The following is a 27,926-nucleotide window of genomic DNA, read 5'->3' on the forward strand; positions in this document are numbered from 1 at the left end:
TAGATGGTTAGTAGTACTACAACACTATGATGCATATTTTACAGTACAACACGTCATATTCTTTATAACATCGATACACCATTGCAACCTGTTAATTTAATATCTCCCGCAAAACAGACGGGAGACAGATGAAAGACTTTTCATCCTGTTTCATGGCATGGAACTTGGCTAGGGCTGGACCTGCAACCTTCCAAGCAAACCCACAATAGCTGGCAGAGCCTTTGCTTTTAGCATAATCGTAAGTGATGTGATATATTGCAAGTGCCTCGTTAAATATATCTTCCATCCTTCTTTTAGTCTCTTCATATTCCGCTGCAGCATACAAAATCTACAGTGAAAATAGTTAGCAATGCAATTAAGGGAAAGGGTTTTCCAATATTCATGGGAGTGAAAATTTGAGAAGCTAAGAAGAAGCATATGTTAAAGCATCACCACCTTCTTATACTTTTTGATGACTTCTTCGGCAGCCTCATTTTTGCCCTCATTACCCTGGTTCAAGGAAGTAGTCATCTCCTTCCTGTATTGATCGTAGCATTTCTTCCATTTGTCCAAGCAGGCTTCAGGGATTTCAACTTCAAAACAAGGGAGTTTCCAAACATCTGGATTGCACGAAATAAGCATGTCATCAATTGTTGTTCATCTCTCTCTCCCATTCACCAATTCGACAATCTTCATTACGTCAAGCACCATATGGTACCATATGGTGTTGAAAACTTCTAACGACAGAAAATATAATAAATGAGTCCAGCAGAACATAATTTGAGGAAGAAAATTAGCCTCTCTGTCCTTTACATCTAGCTTCTGTCTTCTTTTGTCTCACTTATAGCATAAACAGTCTTGGGTCAGCAAGCCAAGGGTGACCCAAGGGTAGGGATGTAAACCGGTCGGTCCGGACCGGAGAAACCGACCGGTTCTGTCCGGACCGGACCGGACCGGACCGACCAAATGCATGGTCGGTTTCGGTCCAATAAATAAGAATGTTTCGGTCTTCAGTCCGGTCCCAGGGTGGAGATTCGGACCGGACCGGACTGACCGAATAAAAAATAAAAAAAATAAAATATTATATATATTATTTATATAATAATTATACAATTAACAATATAAAATTTTAAATATGTTATTAATACTTGTTAATATTCTATAAATTAACAATATTTTATATATATCTTAATCTAACCTATCACTATTAACAATATAAAATTTTAAATATGTTATTAACACTTGTTAATATTCTATGAATTAACTAATATATAATATCAATTAGTTAATTATATAGTAATTATATAAATTAATAATGTAATTTTCATTTAATTTATTATCATTGACCATATAAAATATTTTTTTTATTGAGTTTGTTACCTAATCCATATTAATAAGTCACTTAATTTAATTTAGTATATTAAATAAATTTTTTTTATAAATTGATTTAAAAAAAAAAAAATGCCGGACCGAATGGACTGACCGGACCGGACCGACCGGTTTACACCCCTACCCAAGGGGGAAAAGTAATAGATATCTATTGCAGACTTAATATATATACTCATCACCTTTCATCGGCAGACATTTTGCTTGATATGACATAACTGCATCATAAATTGAACCCAGAATAGATGTAGAAGTGAAAGAATTCCCCTTCTCCATATAATGTGGAAACAATTCTGCCTTCAATTCTTTTGGAACTTCAATCTGTTAAAAGAAAAAATGAATATTATTAATATCAAAATAGAACCAATCACCACAAAGCAACTTGCAATAAGGATCATGGGGACTAAATAACTAAATATGAATAAACATAGGATGAATTCTAAAAGAACTAAGAGCTCCAATTAATATCCGATTATAAAACTTTTATTAATTATTGATTCCAAGTATCCTTCTTCATATTAACCATCTACCTCCTATTGATATATTATGCAACCAAGTAGGCATATTTTGAACCATAATACGATAAACAAAATCTTGATCATAGCACATTGATTTTTTTCTAAAATTTGATTGAGCATCATGATCTTCTTCTCTCTGCTTACTTTCCTTTCCTTTGCTTATATGTTGGTGATGGGAAGCCTCACAACTTTGCTCGAGTAGAAAGACTTAGGAAGAGCTCTTTTTAAGCATTCCAAAATAACTTTGGCCAATAAGAGTAATAACTTACAGACTCTTTTAACTTCCTCAAAAAACTCAATAAACATTATGAATCCATTGGTTACAAAATGAAGACTCTTAAATTACTTATGTAATTATTTACGTTGATTTTTTATTTAATAAATTTAGATTTATGGCTGTGGAATTATGGATAATGTGGTTAAATACAAAGCTCTCTTCATGAGAGTCGAATGGTCGTTTTTTTTTTTTGGATTGAACATAGAACTTAAGGATCATTCTATGGGTAAATAAAAGAAAAATAGAAAATGATAAATGATTAAAAACCTTTAGAATTCATAATGGTTTTATGTTTAAATGATAAAACATGAGGACTATCTCAGGAAGAGCAAAGCTCTTACTCCAAAAATTATGTATGTTATGAGAACGCATACATTGGACCAGCTGGACAATGAAAAGGTGGGCTTATAATCTCAGCAGGGTGCAAATATAGGTGTTAAATGAATTCTTGAATGCAACTAAAGGAATTAACTCAATTGGTCAAAATATAGAAACATCTTCTGGGAGATTATAATCCATATATTGAGCATGAGCAACTGGGGCTTCATTACGTCAAATACGTATAATGGTCTTCCAGATAGGAGCTTCCCAGCAATTCCTGCTTGCAAGCAAAGACTTTTGAACAAATACATATAAATATCTGGGTATTTCAGGCCACAAAGCTGGAAACCTTGCCCATGTTTTGGTTAACTAATTTTGTAAAAATTTCTCAAAGAAAAAGGAAGAGTAAAGGCAGCTCAAAATTAAGGTGATCAGCTGGTGAGCATTGCAAAACTTCAGCCTAAGAAGGCAGGTGATATAAATATTGGTAATAAGAGGATAATCAGCCTAAAGTTATATGCAAAATATTGAAATTGGGGGAGAGTCAAACAGAAACATAAGATGCTTCTGATGCCCGAGTATCTGGCAAATAATGGGAAAAAATATAGAACTAACCTTTCGTCCTCCCTTTTTTGGTGCATCTAAAGCATCATAATATATATCAATTAACTGAATTATGTTTGCCTTCAAAATATCTCTTTCTTCAATACATTCATCTCCAAGTATCAGAAGCCGATCCATCAATGCCAGCCAACTGTCAGCTGCCGCACTCATAGCATAACTGTAAACAGCAGAAAGAATTCCAAATAAAAACACCATTGTCTCATAATAATAAAGGTTAGATCTATTGCCCATATTTCAGGTGTAAACAATATTTCAGAGATGAAATTATACTATAAAGAAAAAGAAGAAGAGGATGAAATTATACCATACACCACAGTCTTAGTATCAATATGGCAGATTCACCACCACAATTTTCAGCTAGGCAACGAAGAAACCTTACCACCTTTATTGTGGAATGAAAAGAAGACATTTATATGAGTTTTCTCCATTTAAGTTTGTCAGTACAAACTCATTATCCAGGCAAACAAGGTTTTTGGGATCCAACAATGAGTTGAAACTTCAAAACAGTAAGCAATGTATAAGCTAAAATGATTTTCAAACTAATTTTATTTTCTGTGGACTATAACCGGAATTGTTCATTTGAAATCAAAAGGTTCAACTTTGGATATGGGTTAGCAATAGCTACAAGATTGTAAAGGGTTCAACTTTGGATATGGGTTAGCAATAGCTACAAGATTGTAAAGCTTAAGGAAATTTGCGTTCACTTGAATGTTATATTCCACAGTAAATATTAGGTACATGATCGAGTGCATACCTTGGCTGAAACCTAGTGGTCAGGAATAACTTAAAAAGCTCTTCTTCGAGCTCCTCAGACGAAAAATCACTGGGCTTTTTAGTGGCCACATCATGATTGGACACATGTTGCATTGACAAAGTTGGTGTCCAAGGCTCACTCTCTTTGAAATATTCCAATAGCTGAAGATTCAAAAATATGTACTGAATGTCAAAATATTTATATCAGACACATTGTAAATGGAAATAAGTATTTGAAACAAGGCTGACGTTTTACTGTTGGTTTATTAATGCAGGCCTCCTCAAATTTTAACTTGAGATCCATCCTCTGCCATTTTTTTCTTTACTCAATCCACGCATCATTTAACATATATCAGTATCAATTTGGTTTTCCTCAAAAGATTTTGACACAAGACTAGAGAGTTGACAGTGATTTGGTTTTTCCAATATACAAGGACATCCGAAAAATTAAGTTATCGACCAATAGATACGTACCTGTGTATGTTTGTGTTAAGTTTAAAACTGATACGAAGGGTACCAATTGGGACAACATAATAATATTCAGGGTATGCATGCCCTTTAGAAATTGTTGATACAATATAAGATTGAAGATCATGTCCCTAGGATGTTTCTAAAATAAACACTTAATACCTAACACTTCAAATGCACAAATTGTTGACCTAGAATTATGAGGTTCACAAAAAAATCTCTATACAAATGCACAGAGGATATACTGAAAGAAGGGAAAAAGCAACCATTAACAAGAATTCAGAATATGATATTACTTCCTACATAAAAATCAAAGAAAATGAAGAAACTAGCTGACACTGAAATAAATGAAAAATGCCAACCTGGGGGTTTCTTGAGACCCAATACATGTCACCATCAAAATCACCACGTGCCATTTCGTCCGCCAAGGACCGTGGACCCTTACAAGGGAAGAATATGGCATACTTGGCATTTCCAATAAGAGATTCTAAGGCCTTCACATAGGTAGCCTTTAAAACATGAATATCTCCAAAGTGTAAACCAGGATTCCTGTACACCAATACCTTCCCGGATATTTGTCCATTTTCACTACATTTATGTAAAGGAAAAAGAAGAAGAAGATAAAAGCATGCGTGCACAGAAGTATAAAGGGAACATTATTAATTGACACTAGAATTGACCAAAAAAAAAAAAAAAAACAGAGAGAGAAAAACCAAGATATTATAATTAAGATTTTTTTTTTTTTTTTTATAGGTAATCAAAGATAATATATTCATAAAAATAGGCATAGCCCAGATACACAGGAAATATACATGAAAACACGCCTAACTAGATGATACAATAGAAAGAAGATCATGGACACTACGTCCGTTACAAACTATAGCCCCCGCCCATAGGAACAATGTCTTAAAAAATAAAACTTTAAGCTCATCCCTTGTTCTCTCTTGATCATCAAAACATTGCTCTCCCTCCAAATGCACCAACACATGCATATTGGTACCGATCTCCAAATTGCCGCTACCTGAGAATCTCCGTGTAGTCCTGTCCAGCTAGCGAGGAAATCCACCAATCTCCAAGGCATAACCCAAGACAATCCTACTCTTGAGAAGAAATCATCCCATACAGCCTTAGCCACCTCACAGTGTAAAAGCAGATGATCAACAGACTCCCCATGCCTCTTGCACATACAACACCAATTTAGGACAATGACCCTTCGTTTTCTCAAATTATCTATAGTGAGAATCTTGTCCAAATACGCTGTTCAGACAAAGAAAGCTACTTTTGAAGAAGCTTTCGTCTTCCATATACTCTTCCAAGGGAACATAGACAAACCGGAGTTCGTGAACTTTTGATGAAGAGAACTGACCGAGAAGATACCTTTCTTTGAATGATTCCAAAGCAACTTGTCTTCAGAGCTCCCTGGAATACTTGCGGAATATAAAGAAGCAAAGAATTCTGAAATAGACTCCAACTCCCAATCATGGGCTGCCCTAATGAAGTCAATATTCCAATGAGGGGTGCCATTTACTGTAGAATGAAGATCGACAATCTATGCCTCCTTTACTCTTGCAAGCACAAAGATGGCAGGGAAGGTATCTCGTAGACAATGGTTACCATACCATATATCAAACCAAAAACGGACACGCAAACCATCGCCTACAACAAAATGTTCATATACTCGAAAGGTCCCCCAAAGACTCCTAATGTTTTTCCACAAACCCACTTCATAAGTGCCTCATACCTCATTCGAGCACCATCCTCCCCAAGCTTCCCCAAACTGAGAATCTATAACCGCCTCCAAAAAGCCTCCCTTTCATTTTTGGTACCTCCACAACCACTTACCCAAAAGAGCTTGATTGAATTTCAGCAAGTGGCGAATCCCCAAACCTCCCTCAGATATTGGGGTACAAACTGTAGACCAATTAACTAGGTGGAATTTGAACTCTTCCCCCAATCCACTCCATAAGAAATCCCTTTGTAACTTCTCAATGCGGTTAGCCACCTTTGTGGGAAGCGGGAACAAAGACAAGAAATAGGTGGGTAGGTTAGAAAGAGTGCTTTTAATCAAAGTCAACCTACCACTTTTCTACAAGTAAAGCGCATCTTCCAAGCAACCAATCTGCGCTCCACCCTTTCGACTACCTCATTCCAAATCCTTTCATATTTGAAAGAAGCACCCAACTGTAAACCAAGATACTTCATAGAAGCGAAGATATCTTGCATCCCAAGGTAGCAGCAAAAATCTCCACATCGGGGGCGGGCCCCACTAGCACTATTTCTGACTTAGCAAGGTTTATACTCAATCCTGACACAACAGTTAAACAAAGGAGTACAAGTCTTGGACTTGACCGAGCTGTGCACAACAAAAAATAAGCTTGTCATCAGCAAATAACAAGTGAGAAATGTTAAGATCGACATTCCCCACCGAAAAACCATGGATTAACCCACCATCCACCAGCCCCTCAATCATCTTGCTAAGAGAAAAGTAAGGGAGAGAGCGAATCTCCATGTCTCAGGCCACGAAAAGAGTTGAAGAAACCCACCAGAGAGCCATTTACCAAGATTGAGAAACGAGCTGAAGAGATACAAAATTCTACCTATTTCTACCATTTCCCCCCAAAACCACATCTTCCAAGTAAATAAAGAAGGAACTTCCAGTTGACATGAACATAAGTTTTTTCCATGTCTAACTTGCAAAGTAGCCCAGGCTCTCTAGACTTAAGTCGACCATCCAATACTTCATTTGCAATAAGAATCAAGTCAAGGATTTGTCTACCTTTAACAAATGCATTTTGCAGCTTCGAGATTAGTTTTTCCACCACCGAGCTTAGTCTATTAGCTAACACTTTGGATGGAATCTTGTACATCCCGTTCACAAGACTAATGGGGCGATAGTCCCTCACATCCCTAGACCCCACCTTTTTAGGAATGAGGGCTAAAAATGTGGCATTGAGGCTCTTTTCAAATCTAGCATTAGAATAAAATTCAAGAAAGACTTGCATAATATCTTCCTTGACCACCTCTCAACAAACTTGAAAGAAACCTAGGGTAAACCATCCGAACCGGGAGCTTTATCACTTGTCATACCTCTGATAACATTGCCCACTTACTCTTCTGTAAATGGCCTTTCTAACCACCCTACATTGTGCTGGTCTAATGTGGAGAAAGACAAACCATCCACTCTCAATCTCCAATGATGCTCTTCTGATAATAATTGTTGATAGTATTGTTCAATGTAGTTTTTGATAACCATCTGATCCGAAGAAGTTGCCCCATCTACCATCAGTGTATCAATAGCATTGTTCCTCCTATGAGAGTTAGCCATCCTATGGAAGAACTTCGTACATTTGTCACCCTCCTTAAGCCAAAGTACTCTTGATTTCTGTCTCCAAGAAATCTCCTCCATCAAAGTAACCTTTTCAAGATCAGCAACTACCTGGTTCTTTCGGATTTTATCAGGTTCAGAAAGGGTTCTGGCCTCCTCCTCACCTTTCAGGCCCTGTAATTCCTCCATAAGAGAGCGCTTCTGCTGAAACACATTGCCAAAAACTTGTTCATTCCACTGCTTTAGGTCCTGTTTCAGCGCTTTCAGCTTTTTAACCATAATGAAGCTTGGAGAGCCATGGAAACTATAGGAAGTCCACCAATGTCTGACACTGTCTACAAAACCGTCAGTTTTAAGCCACATATGTTCAAATTTAAAATACCTTATACCCCCATGGATGCCTCCACAATCTAAAATGATGGGAAAATGATCAGAACATAAACGGGGTAATCTTCTTTGAGCCACATCCGTGAAGTATGACTCTCAATCGGGTGTTAGCAAAAAATCTATCGATCCTCGACCATGATGGGCAATCGCGGTTGTTGGACTAGGTAAAAGTGCCTCCTGATAGTGGAATGTCCATGAGCTCCTATTCTGAAATGAAATCAAAGAAATCTCTCATAGCTGGAGTGATGCGAGAAGTTCCCGACCTTTCGTTTGGAAAACGAGAAGTATTAAAGTCCCCCCTATGCAACTCGGTAGCTCCCACCAACTACTGACTCCCGCCAATTCTTCCCACAAAAATCTTCTATCTGAATCGATATTTGGGCCATACAGCCTAGCAAAAGCCCACTTAAAGCCGTCTTCTAAATTAACAAAAGAGCATGACACCAAGAATTCACCCACACACTCCTCCACCCTTTCCACCACCCTTGTGTCAAACATAATTAGAACTCCCCCGGAAGCAGCTTTTGATGGTAGGTAAGACCACCCAATATGTTGTCCTCTCCATAAGCTGCGAACTACTTGTCGTGTAATAACTTCCAACTTAATTTCTTGTAAGCATATGATGTCATCTTTCCACTAGCAAAGTAAATTTCTGACTTTGAGCCGCTTATTAGGATCATGCAACCCCCTCACATTCCATGAAATTATTTTTGGCTTCATGAGACAACCATCTTACCCCTCCCCTTACTACGCTCCCGAGTAGAGCTCTTCTCACCTCCATCCTTTTTCATTGCCCAGTCCAGCCTTTTGAGTTCTCTTTTCCTTTTTTTGGCCGAAATCAAGGATTGATTGGACTTGGCTTGGGCATTCACAGCCTCTACAGCTGTAAGTAAGGCCATAAATTCAGCTTTAAAATCCTCATAAGAAATTCCTACCATATGCTTAATGTCCATCGCTCTCCGGATAACCCAATCTAACACATTGGGATGAAAGGAATAGAGTGGAGTCGGTTCATCCTCCCCATCCCTGTTAACCGTAAACAGAACCAAAGAGCCAGTATTTTCGAAAACACTGGGCTCTTCTACCATGTCTGAAACATGGGCTAATACCACCTGATCCGACACATGGGCTACTGCCTTCGCAGCCAAGGGAACAAAAATCAGCTTAGAAGGAGCCGGCGGCACTGTCTATGCCGCTGCTAGGCCCAAAAGTTCAACTACATCGATAGTCGACTCCAACAATGGACTATGTGACAACACCGGTAGTGTCTTTGCCACCAGAGGGACGGGAGCTAAGCCAGAATGTGTCGGCGGCAAAGTCTGTGCCACCTCGGAAGGTGGCGGCCCCTCCAAAAGCTCCTCATGCACCAACGAAGCTTACGCAGGACTGCTGGTTTCATCGAGGGCTTCCGTAGATTGGGTTGCCATTTCTGTGGTTGCCGACAATTGAGTTGCCAACGCGAGGGAAGCCATCGGATTCTGTTTTAGTGAAGATTCCAGCAAAACAGAGCAGCTCACAGCAGTACATGGAATCAATTCGTCAGCACTATAACCTACTAACACCAACTTAGGCACCCCAAACCTCACCGGCGAACCCACCACTGCCTCCAACAAACTCACCACCACTGACAAGAAACCATAACCCACCACCAATGGTTGCGACAACGGTGGAATATCTCTGTGGGCATCCCTGCGTCTCCACGAAGGCTTCGAGCCCTGGGCTTGAGAAATGGGCTTTGCCAACGCACTTGGATGCTGGTTCATTGGGAGATTGGCCTGCAAATGAGGCCTACCAGAAGCAATACCCTTGCCCTTAAACCCAGACTCAAGCACGGGCCCATTGAAGAAACCTTCATCCTAGCCCACCACGAGAAGCTTCTCCCTCTGAAGTCCCTCCTCAATGCCGCGTTTTAGTATACCCATATTAAGAATTAACCCACCCACTTGCGTCTCAATCTCTGCCAAAGGCAGCAACAAAGTTTCCAAACTTGGCCCCGACAAAGGACAGTGTAAACTTGCTTCTTCACAGGGCCGCGTCTTCACTAGAGGACCTGCCCCCTCTGCAGGTTTTGGAGCTCGAGACAGAGCCTCCCTATACTAAGAGAAAACTTCATGCCCCTACAGTAGCGGAGGAGGCAGCGTCCGTGGGTGGTTCCCTTTGTTATCCCTTCCCAAAACAGAGGAAGTTGCAGTTGCAGCAATCTCCTTCAACAACTCACTAAAATTCCTCCAACCAACACATTTCCTCCCTTCCGGTATCACTAGTAAGCCACGCCGTTTCTCTTGACCAAACTCCGATAATGAGAAGAAACTCCCATAAGAGTTGTGCTGTCTCTGAATCACCAACACTTGAGAGCCATTTCTACGTGACCTGATGAAAATAGAGGGACCCTTAGAAACTATGCCTTCCTCCACCATGCCAGCCAACCACACTAACGAGTCTTGCTCAATGAAGATGTGATTCACAACACGACAACTACTCTCAGTGATTCTCCATCACCTTGCATTCGTCTTCATAAACTCAAAGCACTTTTTATCAATAACAACATTCCTACTCGACCCCATCACAAAAAAACTATTCATAAGATCCTGGAAAGACTAAGCTAAAAAACACTGATGCAAGGAAAAAACATAGCATTTTCCCTGAAGTGTACGGAGAGAAAAAATAAGGAGAGAGAGAGTCTGACTAACTAATCACGACATTATACTAGTAAGCCACGCCGTTTCTCTTGACCAAACTCCGATAATGAGAAGAAACTCCCATAAGAGTTGTGCTGTCTCTGAATCACCAACACTTGAGAGCCATTTCTACGTGACCTGATGAAAATAGAGGGACCCTTAGAAACTATGCCTTCCTCCACCATGCCAGCCAACCACACTAACGAGTCTTGCTCAATGAAGATGTGATTCACAACACGACAACTACTCTCAGTGATTCTCCACCACCTTGCATTCGTCTTCATAAACTCAAAGCACTTTTTATCAATAACAACATTCCTACTCGACCCCATCACAAAAAAACTATTCATAAGATCCTGGAAAGACTAAGCTAAAAAACACTGATGCAAGGAAAAAACATAGCATTTTCCCTGAAGTGTACGGAGAGAAAAAATAAGGAGAGAGAGAGTCTGACTAACTAATCACGACATTATAATAACTAAGAAAATAGAAAATGTATCCCCCCATGTAGTCTTTACAACATCATTACTATATTAAAATTGCAACAGTAGGGATACTGTTACACCCATTACAGGTGGGGATAACTTTTTAATGCATTCAATTTACAATTGTCAAGGTAAAACTGTGCAACCAAAAAGAACTTTTTAAGATGGCAATGTGTAAGGATCAGATATGCAATATGTTCCTGACTCAACTGCAAATGAACGTCTAATTTTGGAAAAAAAAAGGAAAATCCAGTCTGAGGGAATATATCCATCAAGAACTCGACAGACATTGTTTTTATAGTACTGCAGCTTAAATCCTATAGAACATAGATTTTAGAATATAAATGTCCAAGTATCTGTTGTCCAATGCTAGTACGGTTGCTTTCTCCTTTTGTTTTCTTTCACAAACACTTAAAATTGTTTCAACCATATAGACAGTGAAAAAGGTACATACAGGATAACACAAACTTCATCACTTTCGAGGATTCCAGTGGGATCTGCAGTGCCCATTAAATAGTAACATTCAGGTACATGAAGCTTTCCTCTTGCAAGACTCTTCTTTTCCTCCTTCATCAGTATAGAGAGGTGATATTGCAGATAAGATTCATCAAGAGGAATCCCTGATAAAATCATTCTTGCAACACAGAAATCATCCATCTCGCCATAGTTAATGGAAACTGCATAAAGCACAAGAATAGAGGAAATACATCAAGAAGTCATAAATATTGTAAGCGAAGTAGATGAGAAAGACAAGTATAGTTATGAGACTTCTATTAGTGATACAGTGGAAAGCCAATGAGAAGCACATAAAAACATTCAACATGGAAAAAGGAAAAACTTAAAACACCCAAATGCATATAGATATAGCAACACATAAGATTTTATTCCAATAATCCCAGAAATAACCAAATAAGAGACATTATGATATCCCATAAGCTATAAGCTTTTTTAGAAAGAATACCTCTTAATGCTGCACGCTTATTGGAGAAGGCACCATGGGCATCTCTTAAAGCATTTATAAGTATATCCATGAAATATTCTTTTGGGATCCCTCCATAGCTTAAAAGTGCAATCAAATTTCTTGACAGAAATGATCTCTTTGGATGATTGCTGTTAGATTAGAACTCAGAAAATGTTTAAAATAAAACAAAATAAAATAATAGCTATGTATCTGAATTCTTCTTTCAAGATGAATCTATATACTACATAATTTTCAAAGCACGAAGTTTCGCTTCTAGGTAGCCACAACATCCACTATCTCATTATATTATTAGCAAATGAAAGTTAGTCCTATAAAGCAACATCATCCACTATCCAATTGTATTATTATTAAATTAAATAACATACATATCAAACTTAAACAATAATTATCTAACTGAGTTGTACGCGGACCATATGGGGTTTGTGGAAAAACATTAGAAAATGATGGGAGATTTTTCTAAGACATGCACATATTGAGGTGGGTGACAGTTCTCAAGTCAACTTTTGGCATGGCAAATGGTGCGGTGAACATATCCTCATAGACACATTCCCTGGCATTTTTGAGCTTGTACGGTCGTAGGGTGCCTCAGTAGTTGATCTCTTGGTCTTCTCTCGCGGCTTCCCTTAATGGAATGTAGATTTCATCAGGGTAGCCCATGATTGGGAGTTGGACCTTATCACCAAGTTCTTTGCTTTATTGTATTCCGTAAGAGTGACCAAAGGAACCATAGACAAGATCAGTTGGATCCCCTCCAAGAAAGATAGATCCACAGTTCAAGATCAAATCTTTCTACCAAGTTCTAACTAGTCAAGGCATGAACACTGGAGGAATATATGGAAGAAGAAGGCTCCTCTGAAAGTACCCTTTTTTGTTTGGACAGCCACCTCAGGCAAGATTCTTACTATTTGAGGAAACGTCTTGTAATGGTGTTGGTGTTGAATTGATGTTGCATGTGCAAGAAAAATGGGGAATTAGTAGATCACTTACTTCTACATTGTGTGGTGGCCAGGACCATGTGGGATGATTTTTTTTTTTTTTTTTTTTTTTGCGAGAATTGGAATATCATGGTTCATGCCTCGTAGGCTGGTGGATTTTCTATCAAGCTAGAGAGGCCTCCAAGGCAATCACCAAGTGATAGCAATCTGGAAGATGGCCCCTATATGTGTGTTGGTGCATTTGGTGAGAGAGAAACGATAGAACCTTTGAGTATTGTGAGAGGACAATGGATGAGCTTAAATAAAGTTTTCTTTTTCAAAATCTTGCTCTTATGTGCAGGGTCATTGATTTTTTTTTTTTTTGATAAGTAAAATAAGTATATATTCATCCAACCAAATGTCAATTACAAACAAATGTTCTAATGCTCGCATCCTAATTAGGTGGGAGCATTAGAAACTAAAAATTCATGAAAATCCGTGCCATTAAAGACCACAGCATTAGCCCAAGTACATAGGGTCCTAAAAAATAACAATTTTAGCTCCGCTAATGATCTCTCTGTCTTCAAAAATCCTCTTATTGCGCTCCTGCCATAAGCACCACAAAATACAGTTTGGAATCATCTTCCAAACCTCTTTAATCTGTCTCGCACCTCCAATTGAGGTCCAACAGGCCAAAGCATCCACCACAGTTTCTGGCATAGCCCACGCTAAATCTACTCTGATAAACACCGCATCCCAAATAGTCCTGGCTACTTCGCAATGTAAAAGTAAATGATCCACCGATTCACCCCCTTTTTTACACATACAACACCAGTCTGCTATAATTATGTTTCTTTTTCTTAGATTATCCGTAGTAAGAATCTTCCCAAGAGCCGCTGTCCAAACAAAGAAAGAAGCTTTGAGAGGAGCCTTATTGCGCCATAGCTTTCTCCATGGAAATTGTCTGTCAGGAACTTGTGTAAGTACCTTGTAAAAGGAGCTAACAGTAAATATCCCTTTCCTTGTTGGACTCCACCACAAATCATCTGTATGCTGGGTATTTGGGCGACAAGAGTATAAGAGACTATAAAAATCTACAAAGCTCCCCATCTCCCAGTCATGTGCTGCCCGAAAGAAATTGATATTCCATTGGATGTTTCTACCTACAACTTCCATTACCTCCGCCACCATGGCATCTTTAGCATTTGCAATCATGAAAAGTGTAGGAAACCTGTCTTGTAGAGCACTATCGGAACACCAAACATCCTTCCTAAATCTGATCTTTGCACCTGTACCCAATTGCAATCTTGTATGTTGGGTCATTGATTTTAATGGGCTAAAACCCATGATTTCTATTTTTGGTTGTAAACTCTAGTTAGGTATGTACTTTTCATGTATACATCATGTGTACTTGAGCTATGCCTTCTTTTCTTATGAATAGAACTTCTTGATTACCTATAAAAAAAAAAAAAATCTAATTGAGTCTCAAAGTTTTATATAAAATTAAACTTGTTAAGTGAAGTGACTAAATATTTTAAAATTAGTAGCCTTTTTGTTTTCAAAATGTCTCTTTTAAAGAGAAAAATGAACCTGATATAGAGAATAGAGAACAAACCTCATTACTCAACAATAAGGCAGAAAAAAATAGATTCACAAGGATGGGTTCTTCAACTTATTTATTGATTTTACGTTGTATAAAATCAATCTAGAAACTTTTATGTATCTTTAAAACATTTTATACATATGTGAAACATTTTTAAATACAAAATATTTTAAAAAATTTATCTCCTTGTATATGTATGTGTATCATCTTTCATTATATCACATAATGTGGGTCTGCAACTAGTTATATCATAAAAACTAACTTCAACAGAAGAAAACAAGCAAGTCACAATAATGTATGGGTACAACTATTATGCCTTGACTCTTCATAAGCATCTACTCAAAACAATATCTTATGTCAATTATAAACTTATTACTACTTACTAATATAGTTGATCACATCCAATCATATCAGCTGCGAACTCTTTTTGAACAGTGAATTAAAAATTTTTTAAATTAATGATTGCAAGCAGTATAAACTTCATTCACTTAATTGAAGTGCTATTCATAATCCTTTAACCATCATCCTTTCTTTATCTCCTTATGTGGCATTAAATTATTGAAAAATTATTTGTTATCTTTTAATTATTTATCAATCATTTGACGCCACATCAGAAAATGATAAAAAGGATGATGGTTGAACAAATAATGAGTAACATTTTTCTTCACTTAGGCTACATTTGAGTAGCAAAGTCTTCTTAACACTCTTCAAATATTCTCGTACTTATGAAAATACTTCACATACCAAATACTCTCAATGAGACTCTCAATAGGATCCACAAACCCACTTTAATCTCTACTCATAACTATTCACAAACATTCTATAATATTTATTACTATTATATATAAATAAATAAATAAATCATTATAATATTTATCACTATTAAATATAAATAAAAAATAAAATCACTATAATATTTATCACTATTATATATAAATAAAAAATAATTTTACTATAATATTTATCACTATTAAATATAAATAAAAAATAAAATCACTATAATATTTATCATTATTATATATAAATAAAAAATTTAGATAATATAATATTTATCACTATTATATATAAATAAAAAATAATTTTACTATAATATTTATCACTATTATATATAAATAAATAAAAATTTCACTATAATATTTATCATAATTATATATAAATAAAAAATAATTTCACTATAATATTTATCACTATTATATGTAAAATAAAATAAAATCACTATAATATTTATCACTATTATATATAAATAAAATCATCATTAAAAAAATCAATCATTGATGGGACCCACACCTTTTTCAATTATCTATCCAAAAGTCAACAACTCAACATACTTCATACATCCATACAACTCAAAATACTCTCAATGGGACCCACAAACCCACTTCAATCTCTACTCATAACTATTCACAAACATTCTCAACACTTCTCAGGTATTTTCACTACCCAAACGTAACCTTAATCGATACATCCCTCATATTTATGAACCTACCAAAGATCATTTTGGCAAGAACGAAAACTAGCCCATAATTTTCAGGGCAAGTATCAAGTTTCTACAGGTACACATGAGGACATAGGCCAAAAGGTGAACTCATTTAGTCTTATAACCAATATCAGAAAGAGTGGGAACACAAATCTCATCCCCTCATATTCAACATGCCAATCTTCAAATGTAAGTGTCCTTAAAATCATACCAATTACGAGTGTCTCTCCCTCGAGAACAACATTTATTTTGGAAGTCTTCAGTTCAACACTAGACTTGAAATGTGATGTGAAGGGCTAGGTGAGTGCAAGTTGTTGCAAGTTGTGTGCTGTCAATTGCCCTTGCCGTTTTCAATGGTGTTTTGAGGTCATTGAGCATTTTCTTTTCTGGAGAATAGGCAATATTATTGATCTGTCTGGTCGTGGTATCTATAGAGATTATATTTAAAACTTTTCTTGGCATGCAAACATTCGTCAGACTTCAAGGGCAGCTTCATCTACTACTAACAAAAATGTAAAAATGAAGATTTATCAGACTTCTCTCCAAGGTCAAGATTCTTATAAACTTTTAAATAATTTATAGAGTAAATTGCACTTCCTCACTCCAAACAACAAGGTCATTTGCAATGTTGTCCCTTAGGCTTTAAACTAAAGGAATCAGCCCTCTCTACTTCACATTTCCCTTGAAAAATATCGATCATGGAAAAATAAAGAAAAAAGCATAAGGATGTGATCATCTAATAATGTGGTACTTGTATGATTTTTGAGATAAATATGATGGAAATTGGAGAAACTTCCATGGTGTAGTGGGGACATTGTAACTAACTTCTTGGTTTAAAGTGGGAAGATTTTACCTTATTTATAAATTTAATAACTGCTAGCCAAAGTTTGACTCTTTATCAATTCCAAGCTTTTACTACATGCAAATATTCCATTTCTTGCGCCATAAGAAATATGCCCACTAATATAAACTAAATCTCCTCATTCATCTGCATATGTATGATTTTTCTTTTCTCGATTTTGAACTTGAAGCACACTCGAAAAAGTAGATAAGTAATAACTCTAAGAAGATTACAATGAAAACCAGTACCATGTTAAATGCAGAGCACATATAAACTGCAGATTAATATATAAAAGGAATGGTTAAATGATGAATACCTTGTTCCTACTATCTCCAATGAGTTCTCTGTTCTAATATTTGAAAGGTTTGGATCTTTGTCAACTTTAATCATGGAAGGTCGAACTTGAATTGTTCTTGGAGGAAGCTACAACATTTGAATGCAGAACACAAACTTCTTATTATGTGACTATCGGATAGAATTTGGAGGTTATTCCCAATTAATATTACAGCCAAAAATGCAATCAAAGTAACTTAAAAGTTAAAATCCTAAGATATTACTGCCAAAGATGCATGGAGTCAGGTCATATACTATGATACCTCACACCGGCTGATAAGTTTAGGTGGTGTATGAGATCCCACATTGTTTGAGAGGGAGAAGAAGTTCTTGCTCTTTATAATGATTCCAATGAGGCTTAAATTGCATCATGGACTAGTCCATTTGGAGTAGGGCCCATATGTGGCTTGGGTTTCCCTTGGGACGTTACATATAAGATTAAACCAATAGCATCAGGTCATGCTAGCAGGGTTTTCTAATATGTTCCACTATTGGCCCATTTCCATATCTATTAAATATTCACTTCCAATAAGATTCCTAATAAGGCCATCCATCGGCACTAGCATTGAGAAAAATTGCATTCTTGATGTAATGATGCATCGTCACTTCATTTGTTGGAACAACAAGCAAATCCATTTTCCATTAAAGTTGAGTACTTTGAAAGCAACTGCTGAGAAGAAAAAACAATCCATTTTCTCCTCCTATAGAAACATGAAAAAATACCTTTTTATTGACCAAAAGAGTTCCCTTAATAGCACAACCGTTGTTAAAGAGACGGCACTGGATCAGCAAAGGCTAGAAACGGCAGGCAAAAAGAAGTGAGAATAAACTCCAAGCCATAAAAAATAAAAAATAAAAAGGAACACATAAAAAGGGACAAAAAGAGAAAAGTATGCAGTACTACATCAACATACAGGTTCTCGGATACTAGATTCTGACAGTTCCATGGCCAAAAGCTTACCAGCAAGTACATCAAGATTGGGACTTCTCTAACAATTGTAAAAGAGATCATTAATCAAAAGACAATTCATTTACACAGAAAACAATCAAAAAGAAAATGGAAGCCAAGAAGACAACAAGAAAATATAAAAATATCCAGCCATGAGTTAAGAATGCAGATCTGTTAATGGCAACTGCAATCAGTTCCAATAAACTATACTTTTTTTTATCTTCATTACTCTATACCACAGTATGTGGGAAGTAAATCTTATAAGGAAAAAAATCCAAAGTTTGCAAACCTCAATATTTTCATCTCTGATTTGCTCTCCTCTGTATAAATTACTAGGGCAAAGCAGAGCTAAATCATCAGAGATGAAGCCAGTTCCGTCTGTATGTATTCGATGTTTATCATCTCTATCATAAACAATCTTGCCATCTCTATCCTGCAATTCAGCCAAAGAGGAAAGAGAAAACAAATGCATGTTAAAGACAAATGGACTATAAAAAACTGAATATAACTGCATTCATGGAACTCAAGAAATTGCACTTCAAAATTATTCAAAAAGCATACCCTGCAAACTACATCTTCAATTACTTCAATATTCACAGATGCTAAATCAACATCCAGCTTCATGGTCTTGGACAAGATAAGAGAAAACCTGATTTCAAATGAAGATTACTACTCCAAAGCATTAAAAAGGGCTTCAATATGTCTCTCCGAATGGGATTCTTTAATTTTCTACATACCTAGCCATATAACTGGCCATACTAGGCAATCTATGTGCATGCATAAAATGAGATCGTGCTTCACAAACGTTTTTATTAGATAATATACAATGGCTTTGACCAATAGTAGCATTAGAGTCCATGTGAATAAAATAACACTTCACAGGTGAAGAAGTTGGGTTTTTCTTCTTTTCTTCTTTGCCTCCGTCTTTAAAGACTGATCAATAACCATAAAAGAAAGAATAAATTAGGATAGGTCTTTCAATAAGTAAAAATTTAGGAGAAACCATGCACTATTCGAACCCATACTTGGTCCTATTTCCAGTAAAAGAAAACACAAAAGTCAAACTTTCTAGTAGGCAATAAAAACATCCAATACATCAATAAGACAAAAAAAAAAAGGTCCTCAAAAACCTTCAGACCATCTATACAAACAAGTTAGGCAGGGATGAACACATGCATGAATATGGATCTAAACATCCAGAGTCATAAATTTAAGATGGTTAACTGCTGTTCTAGACCATATATGAGACAAATCACATGAGAAATAAATTATCACGACTTTATGACTCTCTTACTCTTACATGCTTTATACAATGCCAGCACTTACAAACAAAGAAATCGCACTCCCTTAACCATAGAACACGAGAAAATGCACAATTTCCATGGCTGTGTGCATCTATACAAACAAGTTAGGCAGGTATGAACTTCCATGGCTGGTGTGCATGCGTGAATGTGGATCTGTACATCCACAGTCATAAATTCAAGATGGTTGACCGCTGGCTGTTCCAGATCATATATGAAACAGATTGTATATGACTCTCTAACATGCATACACAAGGCCAGTACTTTCAAGCGAGGAAATCACACTCCCCAACCATGGAACAAAAGAAAGTGCACAACTATCCTTGATAAACAAGTAAAGAAAATAAAAATGGATCCAACACTTGCTTTTTTTATCAGTAAACAAGAATTTCATTAATGATATAAATAGGCGTAGCCCAAGTACCAACACTTGCTTTTGGATGTATGATATAAAATGATTGAGTATCAAGTGCACGTCCTGACTTTAATTGCTTCTGAACTATAGTACAGTTGCAATAACAGTGAGTAAAATTAAGAAAACATAAGAGAACCAAAATTCAGAGTTCATTTCACCAATGGCATAAGGAATGGCTCACCAAAAAAGCAAAAACGACGGGTACCAACATGAATCCCTTCTCTTGCAATCTTGCTGTATATAGAATAATCATCAAAGGAAATGATACCCCGTTTGTTCCTGTCCACCCTCTCTTCAGCAAACTTGACAACTAAAACGTTCTCATCTCCTAAAACTCTTTGCAGGTGAGTTTTGGTTTTGTGTAAATAAGGGCCCTGAATATAGTTTAAAAGATATAACAATATATTGAGCAAAAATAAAGATGTCAATTTATATCATTACTTTATAAGAATTTAAGAAAATAAATGAATCAAATCCGTAATGTATTTAATCTGTTATGATGTATGAATCAAGTACTTCACTTTGTTTAAATGTGCCTTTTTAATAAAATCATACGCAGCTTCTTTCTTCTGAAAGAGATTAGCAGACAACTAACACACATTACCACTGCAAGCTCCTGCAAATAGGAATAGATGCACTAAACTCCAAACCTGTCAAACAGGCAAGTGCCACATACCTATTCTTGATGTGCATTAGAATGAATAGATATAAATCACAGCCACCCAAGAAAGTGAACCCAAAAGGCACTTCTTTCCATATGATAATTTACAATAACAGTGTCTCATGCATGTTACTCCTATATTACATTTCCAGACGGAAATATCAACTATAATGGACTAGAACCTGATTAACTTTAACACCAGCAACTGAGGTACACTTCCATGAGTTTAAACCTTATCCTTGGAACATAATTCAGGTATCTACTTGAGTTTCATCATGTCCCTGTATATATATACAAAACAGAGGAGACATACAAACCTTGAAACTGCATTTCCCATCCTGAGAAACATGACAATGGTAGAGGTGTGTCTTTTTCGCATCCCAATCAACTGTCTGCAAGACAACAAAAACATAGACAAATATTGCAGTTGATACAAGCGATACAAAGCCAACACTGGAGCACAGCATATTTCATCTCGTAAATCAACATATTAATCTAGAATCTTGTTTGAATTCTATCCACCATAGGATAAAACAACATTCTCAAAATAAATTCCATTTATCAATAGGTCAATTAGCTCATTATTGCTAATAAAGCACATCACCAAAGAGTCCTAGCTCAACTTATTTTTGTGATGAGAGGAAATAACTTGTGTGTGTGTGGTGTCTAAAAGCACAATCATTAAGATATTTTCCATAAAAAAATAAGTCTCAGGGAATATGAATTACATTCCTTCGTAAATACAAAAGACGGGACCATAAAATGAGGAAATATTGAAATGAAATGCATTCATCTGTTTAACTAATCATCCGGCAAAAGAAACAAGCAAAAAGAATAAAGAATAATGCACTCAGTTTCACATGTCATTTTATAAAAATAGCAATTTATGAAAAGTTTGGATTATTTAAATCAAGTCAGAAGCATACATTATTTTTCCAGGAAAAATAAACTTAGTTTTGCTAAGCCAGGTAAAATAAACTTCCTGTTCAGAATGGAAACAAAAACCTAACAATATGAAGAGCAAAACGGCTTCAAGTTTCTATATCTTCAGTGGACTTGTCAGGCAATAATAAATTAGTCCAGAAATGATAAATATCATAGCTCAACAACAATTCGAACATAAAATTCACCATTCTTCTGTGTTCTCTGTCAACATATTTTTGGCCCAAGGCTTTCCAAACTCTTTCTTCAAACTCTACCATTCCCAAATCTTTCAGACTTCTAATCTCATCAGCAGATATATCAATATCCTCAAGCTGATTTCTGTGGGAAAAAGCAGATCAATATTATGAGCATAGCATCCAGAAAATGCAACTACCAATATAAAGCAAGAAAAACTTACGCCCCAATGTAACTTAGTATTAAGAAAGCCTTTCGGAACTCAAGTTCTCCCCAGGCCAGTAACCTGGACCTAACAGCACCCGCTGAACTTAAATTTGAAGAGGGTGAGCCTCTCAGACTCCCTAGAATTATTATACTTTGCGTCAGTAGAAGCACTACGTGTGGGCACAAAATGTACCATAATAAAATCATATAGAAGTACTCGGTTCATAGCAAACAGACTGAGTTCAAGCACAAGACACTGGTATAATAAACTAATGTACCCCCTACAAAAATTAAATAAATAAAATATTGAAAACTAGAAAGGAACATATAGAGCCTCAATGTAATAGGTTTTGGTGAACTCGAAGCAGGGTTGCCTCTCAGATCCTTTGAAAGTAGAGATAGATTAGAGGTAGTGCTTGTCCCACAAAAGTACCACTTTGTACAAGACCTTAATTATTTCTAATTTGTATTGAACACCGTGAACTTGGAGCATGGGTATTGAATAATCTAACAATCTACCAAGTTGTATCATATGTATTTATTCAACTACAATAAGGGGGAAGCAATCCAAGTTCATGGGTCAGGTTCATGTCATTCCGGCAATGAATACAATAGATGTCAATCCTAACCCAACCCATTTAATCAAACAAATCAAACCTCTCAATCATCACATTATCTGTTTAAATAAAACGGTACATGACACTCCTATAACTCGCTTGATAAACACATTCTGTTGGGTTGGCTCCAACACAGTTTCATCTTATTTCGATCTGTTTAATATAAAAGGGTTAAATTGGCCCAAGTACTTGAACTAACCTGATAAATAAGATTTTATATCTTACAAGCATAGATGATATCAACTATACATTCCCGCAACTATATTCAAGATAGAATTTTTTTTTTTATATAAGTAATAATTTATTCAAGAAATAGGCATAAGCCCAAGTACACAGGACATATACAAAGAGGAAACACCTACAACTTCCACAAACGAAAAGAAACTAAACGCCAAAAAACTAAAACAAGTGCAGAAAATTATCCTCCATTACAAACACTTTAACCCAAGAACTCAAAGTACTCAAGAAAAAATCCCTAAGATCTCCCAATGAGAGTTCTTTATCTTCGAAGCATCTCTCATTTCTTTCAATCCATATGCACCACATAAGACAAAGAGGTATCATCTTCCAAACTCTCACTGCCTTCTTACAGCCCTTCAAACCCTTCCACCCTTCCAATAAATCCACCACTTTTCTAGGCATTACCCAATGTAAACCTGTCCAACTCAAAACCTCAGTCCACAAGAATCTTGACACTTCGTAGTGAAGAAAAAGATGATTTACAGATTCTCCTGTCCTTTTACACATGACACACCAATCAGCTATAAACAGACCTCTCCTTCTAATATTATCAGTAGTCAATACTTTACCCAAAGATGCCACCCAACAGAAAAAAGCAACCTTTCTGGGAATTTTCACTTTTCATATACTTTTCCAAGGAAAAACACAACTACCATGACTTGACAAAAATAATTTAATTAATATATTCAAGATAGAATATATTCAAGATAGAATTAATTTAAATATTAATATATATTTCACATATCTGTAACCATTTAATCTCCTATCGAGTTCACTAGTAAAACATTGCCTGCCCAAAACCTACGCGAGAGAGAGAGAGAGAGAGAGAGAGCATAGAAATTATCAGGAAATGAAAACTCAGGTTGGTTTTATGGAAGATATTTCTTTTCCAGAAAATATATTCTAGGGAGCAGGAAATGTTCTGTACCGGATAAACAAGAAATTACAGAGGTTAAAACGTAAATGTTGAGAAAAGCTCGAGACCAAACCCTTGTACAAAGAAAAATACAAAGCCCGTACAACGAAACAAAACAAACTGAAACAACAATGTTGACTGTTATCAGAACCCAAATTTGAAATCTCTACGTCGAAGAAGAAGCACAATCATCATCATCATCACAAACACTTCATGTATGTATACAAAAAAAAAAATTAAGAAAGTTCCAAGAATTATAATGTGATAGGGAAATGTCCGTATGTACCTTGAGGGGGGCTCATCATGGGGCGGGAAACAGAGGATGGACTGCGAAGCGGAGAGGCGGGGGCGATACACTGAGGCGGGGAACAGGGAGTATTGCGGACCATGTGAAGGATGAATCCGTCGAGGCTTTTCCTAATTATAGTGCCCGAGATAACTCGGAGGTGCTGGACAGCCGCTTCTTCGCCAATGGAAGCAAGCGCCTGGCGCGCCTGGGCGCCGGGGGGCATCTGGCTCTGCTCCCTGCAGATTTGCTGGAGCAGCTGCTCCACCGGGTGAGGGAGCGGGACTTGCATGGAAGAAGGATCCGTCATCGAAGATATAACGAAAGGCTTAACTGTAGGAAAAGTGAGAAAAATGGGCGCTTTTGAATATGGGAAAGAAAGGACTGGATCTTATATAGCAAAGAGATTAACAGTAGCGTACAGGGAAAAGGCAGAGCTGAGAATATTCACTTTACAAAAAGCAGTCTTTCGTGTCATAAATCAGGGAAGGGCACAAATGGATGCAACGGCTAGTGCCGTGTAGAGAGAGAGAGACCCCGCCCGCCCCCGGGGGGGACACGTAGTAACTAGAGAGAGAAATAGGAAGAAAAAATTAAATATTAATTATTTTATTTAATGATTAAAAAAATATAAATTATTTTTTAAATATTTAAAAATATATAAAAAAAATTATATACCATACTCTCGACATATTTAATAAGATATAACATTTATTATTATTTGATAATAAAAAATTATTTAAAAATTTTGATTTTCAATTTTTAAAAATTATAATAATAAAATAAAATAAAATGTGTTGCGAAAAATAAAGATGCTTTGCGAGAAGCTGCCTCGGAAAAGAGACATTTCAGTACTGATGATGACCCTTCTGACTACTCCGTATACATTCACGTTTAGCTTCGTTACCAAGTTCTTTCCCCCCACCACGACTTGCTTGCAAAGCAAGAGCAAAGCAAGAGCATTGTAGAATAGTCTATGCATATGCATATATAAAATAATTTTTTTTATATATTTATTTTATTATTTAAATAAAAATTTTATATTAATTTATGTATATTTGAGATAAAATAATAATAAAATATTACTATTTTATTATTAATTTTTTGTTAAAATTAATTTTTTTTTATATATATTTTACAATTAACATCCACTACATACATTTGATATTAATAATATAAATGTAATAATAAAAAATATAATTTTTTTTATATATTATATTAAAAATATAATAAAATGAAAAAAAATATATAATATAATAAAATAATAAAATAAATATACAAGTGAAAATTTATTATGTTGTTGAAGGAGAGAGAAAAAGAAAAGATTGTGAGAGAGTGGGAAGATAGATAAATAATGATTAAAATATAATTTGTAGAGTGAATAGTAGTTATTCAAATTTGGATAAGAATTGTTCATAGGTAGCTAAATATTTGGATATGCATAAACTAATGTAAAAGATTTTAGGGTCATATTATGCAAATACTAAAAGTAAAGTACTAATTCTAGACTTTAATAAAGTAAATTTTTTTAACATAAAAGCTTAACTTTTTTTAAGACATTTTTTAAACTTTTTTAAAAATTAAAAAAAAAAATCACAAATTCCTTAAACACTATTCCTTAATTATTAAATAAAAAAGTCATTATAAAATATTTGTACAAAATTTTGATTGTTTTTTCATTTCTCTTAAATTAGTGCTAGTTTTAAGGGGTTTTTTTTATATTTTATTTTAGCGAGCCTAAGAATGGTAACTAAATGAATAATAAATGAAGGCTCAGTCCAGAATGAATAGACTCTTCGACCTGGCCCAAGTGTAGGCCATTGGATGTAACCTCCATGAGGGAGCATACTGCAGGGGATGGGGGAAGTACTTGTCTACGTAAACGGGCGGGAAGTAAAGGTGATTATCGATCCTTTGACAATGAAACATCGACGGACCACCAAGGACACCAACATGGTAAGGCAAATTGGAGAACCACACCGTATTAATGGCACTATTACCTGAGCTACACGTCACATCAATAAAGCAGTCGCAGATATACGCCGCATTAAAGGACTCTGATAAAAGGAATAGTAACAGGACATAGACTTTATGGGGGCAAACACTATCTATCCCTCCCAGACTCCCGGTATAAATAGCAACTCTAAGTACGAGAAACTCTCTCTGATCCCTGAATTCTTTCATTATTTACAAACTTCCAAAATATTCTACTAGCATCGGAGACCCCAATAAGACTGTTCATCCGGGCCAGATTTTTTTCCAGCCCGATCCGGATTCCAATTCCGGGTTCAAACCCGGATTAAATCCGGGCCGAAATCAGGATTATAAAACCCGGACCAATACGGTTCGGATGCGGGTCACCTAACGCGAGTTTCTGTTTCTCACTTATGCTTCGTCGTCGTCTTCTTCTCTCTTTCTCTCTTCTCTTCGAGTTTCTCAATTATGGGTCGTGGCTCCGTCGTCTTCTTCTCTCTCTCTTTCTCTCTCGTGCTGAAACACTAGCTCCTATCACTCTTCCTCGCCGATCGAAGATCTGTTCCTTGTGGCCATCATCTTCTACTTGACAAAAACTAAATTATATTCTCTATGTTAGTTCTTCTTGACAAACCGAAGGTTCGTATTTACACTTCCAAATCTGTTTTTATTATTATTATTATTATTATTATTATTATTATTATTATTATTATTATTATTATTTACAGTGTTTTAGATCTGTGCGTGTGGGAAAGGATTAGGGTATGTTTTGGGTTTGTTTTTAAACGTGGGTTTTTTTAATTATTTCGCTCTGTTATATGCTGTTATTTTGCTAGATCTGCTATTTTTTCTGGTCTTGGCTTGCTTTATGTGACTGGTTTTTGTTTTCTTTGTTGATTTTGGATTTATTTTGATGTGAATGTTTGAATGGAGTAATTTTTATGTAGTGTTTTTATGGATTAGATCTGGATCGTGGGTATGTGAGGGCATAAGTTTTAGATGATATTGAACCTATTTTCTTATAACATATTTGATGTTAAACTCGTATGTATAAATTAATGAGACCTTTCATGGTAAGAACTTGTTTGTGAATTTTTGGTTGGATTCTTCTTCGTGATTTATATGCACACACAAGGTGTATGACAAAGTAATGGATAATTTCCTCCCTGGTTTACCCATAATTTCAAATGAATTCACTGATTGTTGATATCAAATCTAGTGATTTCACAAAAATATACTACAATTTAAGTGTGATGTTTGGACTCTAAAGAAAGTAGGATGGGATAAGCTAAATAGGGTTCTGGCTTTGACCATGTCTATGGTTTTTGGTTTGGTGTGAGATTAAAACCTTGGGATCAATGTTTTGAGAACTTAAATGGCATTTTCCCTTTGCACTCAAGCAGCACTTGATATCGAATGCTCATTTTTTGGTCATCCTGTTATGTCTTTGTTGTCTTTAAGGACTAATTGGTCGTTCTAATCAGTCGATATATTGGGAAGTGCAATAGAGTTTCCCTTTCTTCAATTTGGCAAACCATGTTACAAGTCCTTGTTTTAGCCTTTCAATTTGACAAACCATGTTACTAATTGGTGGACTTTTCATCATTGGTCATAATGTAAGTTCTTTTCTTATTTCTTATTTTTATTTTTTTTCCAAAATTACATTGCACGATGTGTAAATACGTATCTATTCATGCAAAATCCTGGTTTCACCATATATTTGTTTCATGAACATGTTTTTTCTTAGCACTTCAACAAAGGTATGCCATGAAATGTCATGAGATTATTCTTCTTTTTTCTTTGCCCCAAAAAACTTCTATTTCAATTTGATTAATTTTCACCATGGGTAATAAACAAAAAATCCTACATTTTTCAATTTTTTTGTTCCAT

At 35.9% G+C, this 27,926-nt stretch overlaps 1 protein-coding gene across 1 annotated transcript; it reads right to left on the bottom strand.

Annotated features, from left to right (window-relative positions):
* Positions 1–24,462, bottom strand: LOC108987250 (probable RNA-dependent RNA polymerase 5). Its single transcript, XM_018960139.2, has 19 exons — positions 24,063–24,462; positions 22,020–22,140; positions 21,808–21,940; positions 20,995–21,069; positions 20,198–20,390; positions 19,038–19,233; positions 18,862–18,949; positions 18,590–18,733; positions 18,266–18,340; positions 18,075–18,146; positions 17,335–17,441; positions 12,163–12,311; positions 11,656–11,878; positions 4,689–4,914; positions 3,860–4,020; positions 3,097–3,262; positions 1,548–1,686; positions 436–599; positions 1–328 (listed from the first exon to the last, which is right to left on the bottom strand). Exons 1-19 carry the CDS (start codon positions 24,370–24,372, stop codon positions 92–94), a joined length of 2,979 nt encoding a protein of 992 aa, XP_018815684.1. The 5' UTR covers positions 24,373–24,462; the 3' UTR covers positions 1–91.
* Positions 24,463–27,926: the final 3,464 nt, after the last annotated feature.

The sequence above is a fragment of the Juglans regia genome, chromosome 1, assembly GCF_001411555.2.
Source record: "Juglans regia cultivar Chandler chromosome 1, Walnut 2.0, whole genome shotgun sequence".
Classification (NCBI taxonomy): Eukaryota; Viridiplantae; Streptophyta; class Magnoliopsida; order Fagales; family Juglandaceae; genus Juglans; species Juglans regia.